Source organism: Euprymna scolopes, chromosome 22 (genome assembly GCF_053919585.1).
Source record: "Euprymna scolopes isolate OS-2025 chromosome 22, ASM5391958v1, whole genome shotgun sequence".
NCBI lineage: Eukaryota > Metazoa > Mollusca > Cephalopoda > Sepiida > Sepiolidae > Euprymna > Euprymna scolopes.
In genome coordinates this window covers 98,995,189-99,001,188 of record NC_136503.1, presented here as the reverse complement: position 1 = coordinate 99,001,188, position 6,000 = coordinate 98,995,189, and the positions used below count along the sequence as shown (strand labels likewise).

Here is a 6,000-nt window from a genome sequence, read left to right as displayed (position 1 = left end):
TTTTCTACTTATCAATTTTTGTTAATTTCCGAATTTTTATCAATTTTCATCATGACATATAATTATGTAATAAGGTTGTTACTTAAAATATATTTTATTTATCTAAAATATCTAATTACTAGCAGTGAAACCGGACGTTGCCCGGGATTGAATGATGATCAACAAATTTTTCACACTCATATTTTCATTGTCATCAAAATCTGAAACATCCCATTTTTTTTTTTAATCAAATCGATTTTCTGCTCTAGCTGGGGACCCATCGCAGTGCACCTGGAAAAAGCTTAAGATGCATCCTCGCAGTGACTTCGTCTACAATAGATTGTAGTCTACATTGCACTGTAGAGAACCTACTGTTAATTTTATAAAATTATTTTATATACAATGGTTTGAATTAAAATCTAAAATACAAAAGTCAACTATCATACTCCACTTGTGCTCTAAACAGAAACATTCATTTCAAATGCGCCCCTGTCATATCAAAGATCCTACTGTTGATTTTATATACCTGACCTTACTGCTTGTGTGTGAATTTATGTTTAAAATGAAAAAGTTAAGTATCATAGTTCAATCGTGCTTTAAGCAGAAGCATTAATTCGAACCTGCCTCTGTCATATCAAATAGATTACTGTTGATTTTATATGTTGAGCCTTTCTGCTTGTGTGGTAATAAAATTTCTGCATTTGTGATGTTAGGCTGTGTAAGGTGTTAACTTTGATTAAAATCGTCTGTTCTTTCTTTCATCGGATTATTTCAATTATTGATACTTATCGAAGACATTCGAATACAAAACCTATAATCTAATCATTCATTTCCAATCCTCTCGTGATAGTCTTCATTAAACCGACAACCCATCTTTCTAATGAACCCTTATCCTCGAGTGGCCTTTGGCCTTCATAAATGATAATTTGTTAATTAAAAAGATTAAAAAAAAAAAGAAAAAGGTTGACAAGTTTAAAAAGTTACATTTCTGGTAATTTTTCTTTTTAAAATATGCATTTTTTTTTTTTTTTTTTTTATCTCCCTGTTGTGGAATTTTTTTTTTTTTTTCTTCTTAAAATGAAAAATGACAATCCATCCCTTCCCAAACCCTAAAACATTGGACACAAAAAAAATAAAATAATAAAAAAAAAATAAAAATAAAAAGATAAAATACAAATGTAGAGAAGGAGGAAGAAAAAAAAAATCCATAAAAAAATGTAACATTCACCAATTCAACAATTAAACGCAAACATCACTACGCTACAAAAGAGCCATCCGACATGTTCGGTCCACCGTTCATTATTTGCTCCATTACCGATTCATACGACGTAGTGGATCCATCATCCATGCTCACGCACCGTGGCAGAGGCTCTAGCGTAGGAAACGGTCGGCAAAGTGACCGGTTGTCTTCACTGCCTCGATGGTGAACAACTAACGGAATTCCTGCCGCGCTGACCCCCATTGTAGTAGCATTTGTAGTAGTCCCCATGCCCATCACCGACAGACCCCTCTTGTGGGCTGGACGGTATACAACGCCAGGGCCAACCCCGCTGCTGTCGCTACAGAAGCACGGTTGTAGCTCTACAGCGTTTTGGTTAGGCGTGTAAAACACGTGTCGGAAGTTGGGTGGGATTTTGATGGACAACAAGTCTAACTCAAGTTCACCTTCGTTACTGGACGAGTCCGCCTCGGGGGTCGGCGATCCTGATAAGAGTTTGCTTTCAGGGTCCCACTCTTTATGGACCTCCGCTTCAAGCACAGTCAGCGATTTGTTTGCCCTGCTGACCACGGGTAGTGACCGGCTCTTTCCACGCTGAACTTCAAAGCCTTCTTCAGATTCTGATTGTGGACTCTGCTCTTGAAGATGTGATTTATTATTATGATGATGATGCTGTTGTTGATGATGATGATGATGATGATGCGGTTGTTGCTGCTGCTGCTGTTCTTGTTGTTGTATCGGAGAATAGAGCATGAGAGAGATGTTGGGCTCTGCACAGAACATGTCGAGTTCCTGCATCTTCTTGCCCTGTGATATGTTCTCGTGACTTTGCGACGTATGTGTGGACAGGGGTAACGGAGTTAGTGTAGCATGACTGTTTAATGATGAGGGGAGGGAGTTCAGTCGAGAGTGGACTAAATTTGTGACTGGCACACTGCCGTCTCTGTTATCCAACTGAAGAACGTCTCGCTGAGAGCCAAAGTAATGTGAAAACGATGCGTGGCGGTTCACATGCTTTTGTGTTGAAGTTTTTTCAATGTTGTGCTCGGGGAGTAATAACGGTTCCCCCGAACTGTGCCGAGTGTGTTTCGGTTTGAACTTTGTGCCAACGGGGCGGGGCACGGGTTCGAGGTGATCCTCTACCCAACTGGGATTCTCTTTAAAATACTGCTTAGCTTCTTCGATTGCTAGCTTCAAACGGAGACCAACATCGGACTTGTCATAGTTCTTAGCTGTAATTCCGGGATATGTAGAAAATTTGGACCGTTCCGATCCGAAACCATGGAGATGAGACACTAGGTTAGAAACGTCACGCATCAGTTGGAATTTTTGAGCGAGATCCAATTGGGCGGGGATGTCTCCTTCCACAGAATAATCCAAGTAAAGCACAATAAACTTCGACAGGGACATCCCCTTGCATCGTTCGATGCGCATATTTTCAGCAACATAGTCAACTGCAAGTGCAAAGTAATCCGGGATAGTTCGGTGCGGATCTTGACGGAACTGCATGTTCTTCTTGCACCGCAATCTCGATCCAACTGAGCAGAGGACCATGATGTATTCGGCCTCTTGGAGATTGTCGAGGAGCCAATCGTTGAGACCTTTACCCTGAATGACGTCTTCTTCGAACATGTCGATGTGCACGTTGCAGTTGCAAATCTGCATCAGAAATGCAGCAACCGCTTGGACGGCACATTCATGCGCTGCGCAGTCGGACGAGTAAAGAAGCAACACATTTGGAAAATGCTGCTTCATGTCAAAATCTGCAACAGAAAAATGAAAATAGAAAATGAGGCTTCGGCAAACAATTTAAGATATCAAGTTTTTTTACAACTTCTTAATGATATTGACCTTTTATTTGAGCGGGGGCAATATGTCACTATTTTAGAGGGGGATATGTGATTTGTAATTTTGGGGGATATATTACTATTTTTATCAGAATATGTAACTTTTTCTTTTAGTTTTGGAGGGGATCTGTTACTTTTTTTATTAGGATATGTAAATTTTTCTTTTTGAAGATATACGACTTTTTTTTTTATATGTGACCAGTTTTTTTTTGGGGGGGGGGGGTTATATGTGACTAGTTTTTTGGGGTTTTTTTTATATGTGACTAGTTTTTTGTGTGTTTTTTTGGATATGTGACCAGTTTTTGTTTTTTTTTTTATATGTGACTAGTTTTTTTTTGTTTTGGGGGGGGGTATATGTGACTAGTTTTTGGGGTTTTTTTTATGTGACTAGTTTTTTGTGCGTTTTTTTTATATGTGACTAGTTTTTTTGGGTTTTTTTTATATGTGACTAGTTTTTTGTGTGTTTTTTTTTTGATATGTGACTAGTTTTTGGGGGGTTTTTTTATATGTGACTAGTTTTTTGTGCGTTTTTTTTATATGTGACTAGTTTTTGGGGTTTTTTTTTATATGTGACTAGTTTTTTGGGGTTTTTTTGATATGTGACTAGTTTTTTTTTTTGTTTTTTTTTGATATGTGACTCGTTTTTTTTTTGTTTTTTTTATATGTGACTCGTTTTTTTTTTTTTTTTGATAGGTGACTTTCTCTTTTGATATGTGACTAGTTTTTTTTTGTTTTTTTTTGATAGGTGACTTTCTCTTTGATATGTGACTAGTTTTTTTTGGTTTTTTTTGATAGGTGATTTTCTCTTGATATGTGATTAGTTTTTTTTTTTTTTGATAGGTGACTTTCTCTTGATATGTGACTAATTTTTTTTTGTTATTTTTTTTTATAGGTGACTTGCTCTTTTGATATGTGACTAATTTTTTTTTGTTATTTTTTTATAGGTGACTTTCTCTTTTGATATGTGACTAGTTTTTTTATTTTTAATATGTAACTTTATATTTTTATTTATTTTGGAAACAATTCATGATTTAAATTTTGTACAACTTCTTAATGATATGTGATATTTTTGTTTTTGTGGAAATCGCTTGAAACATGAAGCCACATGATATAAAAAGGTAAATTGAAAAAAAAAAAAATACAAGATCAAAAATCAGCCAATGGAAATTTTTGGATGGTTAGATTCCTACCCAGAAAACAGCAATTGTACTCCCTTTGTCAGAAACATCAATCATAGAATATGACGACTAAAGGACAAAAAACAAAAAAACAGGTTACGCAGCTGTCAAAAGTAAATGCATCAATTCATTTATTGCAAAAGTTCAGAAATTAATTCTACTTCCATTAAAAATTAGATTCTGTTCTATGTTGCCCCTCTTCAAATTAATATTCGACTAGCGAGGGGTACCCGGCGTTGCCCCAGTGTTTTTCAGGGTATGTGAAAAAAAGTCGAAGCATTGACGACGCGCAGTTGGAAAAAAGTAAAGTGTTTTAAAAAAAAACAGGTGCGCGTTTTTGATTGACGTGACGGCGATAGGTATTCAGCGGTTATTTTGTGCGGGACAGTTTTGAATAAATAGGTTTGTTTGTTTTTAAAAAGCCGCTCACAGGGAGCGAAATGAAAGCTAGAGTCTGATATGACGAAGTCGACATTGACCAAACTGGCTCTGGGCCTGTGATTAGAGTTGAGGTTCGCTTTTTTTATACCGAAAAGCGAATGTAACGCGTGCCGATGCGGGAAATGTTGAATAATTAAGGTTTGAAAGTCAATAAAATTAAATAGAGAGGTGAGCTCCGTGGATAATTCGTAGATATTATAATTTCTAGATGATATAAAAGGTTTTAAAAAGTTGTGAAGCGAGCAAGCACTTAATTTTATTTTATTTCGGACTACTAGTCTCATCTTATCTTTTTATTGGTGCACAACGTTTCGGCCAACTTCCTCTGGCCTTCGTCAGCACTTGTTTGAAAGAAGCCTTTCGTGGACATCGGGGAAAAGCGAACATACATACATTTTCGCTTTTATATTCATAGATTTAGTGTCATTTTAACTTAAGCATTCTTAATGGTGGAAAAAAATAAACATTTTTTTCTCTTGGCAGGAGTATACACCAAATTGCTCCGATTAAAATCTATATACCTATAAAATCAAGTTTGTTTTTTTCTTGTTCTGACATTGATATTAAAAGCCTACTTTGATTTAATAGCGTCATTTTTTAGATACGTAGCTGCAGGGATTGTATAGTCAGAGTAGATAGTATATGACTTTCTACTTTTTCTTTTTAAAAATAATTAAAACGAACTTCTTAATATAAATTTAATGTCATGGATAGGCAAGCGACTTCATGAAGGTTAATTTATTTGCATATAAAAAAAAATAAAAGATATATATACGCATGAATTAGAAACATATTTAAGTGTATTTTACAACTGGACAATGCCAGGAAGCTTGCTAGTATACATATAACACAAAGAAATCATAAATTATTTTTTCTTTTTAAAAATAATTAAAACGAACTTCTTAATATAAATTTAAAGTCATGGATAGGCAAGCGACTTCATGAAGGTTAATTTATTTGCATATTGCTTAAAAAAAAAAAAAAAAAAAAAAAAAAAAAGATATAAATTAGAAACATATTTAAGTGCATTTTACAACCGGACAATGCCAGGAAGCTTGCTAGTATACATATAACACAAAGAAATCATAAATTATTTTAAGAAACTAAACTTTCAGCAGATGAAAATGGGCCAAGAGACCAGTATTCAATCCTGGATCAAGTCATACCAAATACTAAAAACTAAAATCGTGGTACTTTATACCCCCCCCTTTAATCCTCCGCATCATAAAATGGAGATCAAGGGTAAGTGGAGTTATCCTCAGAAAGAGGTGGCATCCTGCCTTACACACTGGTGTAGTAGCTAATAAAAAGGGAGCTTTCAGGTCGTTCTTGACTA

At 35.5% G+C, this 6,000-nt stretch overlaps 1 protein-coding gene across 1 annotated transcript in view; it reads right to left on the bottom strand.

Annotated features, from left to right (window-relative positions):
- Positions 1-1,183: 1,183 nt before the first annotated feature.
- LOC145243567 (uncharacterized) overlaps positions 1,184-6,000 on the bottom strand; it is a 177,668-nt gene continuing 172,851 nt past the window's right edge. Inside the window, exon 12 of the mRNA XM_080106549.1 lies at positions 1,184-2,961. Within this exon, the coding sequence (XP_079962675.1) occupies positions 1,235-2,961 (1,727 nt within the window). The 3' untranslated portion in view covers positions 1,184-1,234. The remainder of the gene's footprint in view (positions 2,962-6,000) is intronic.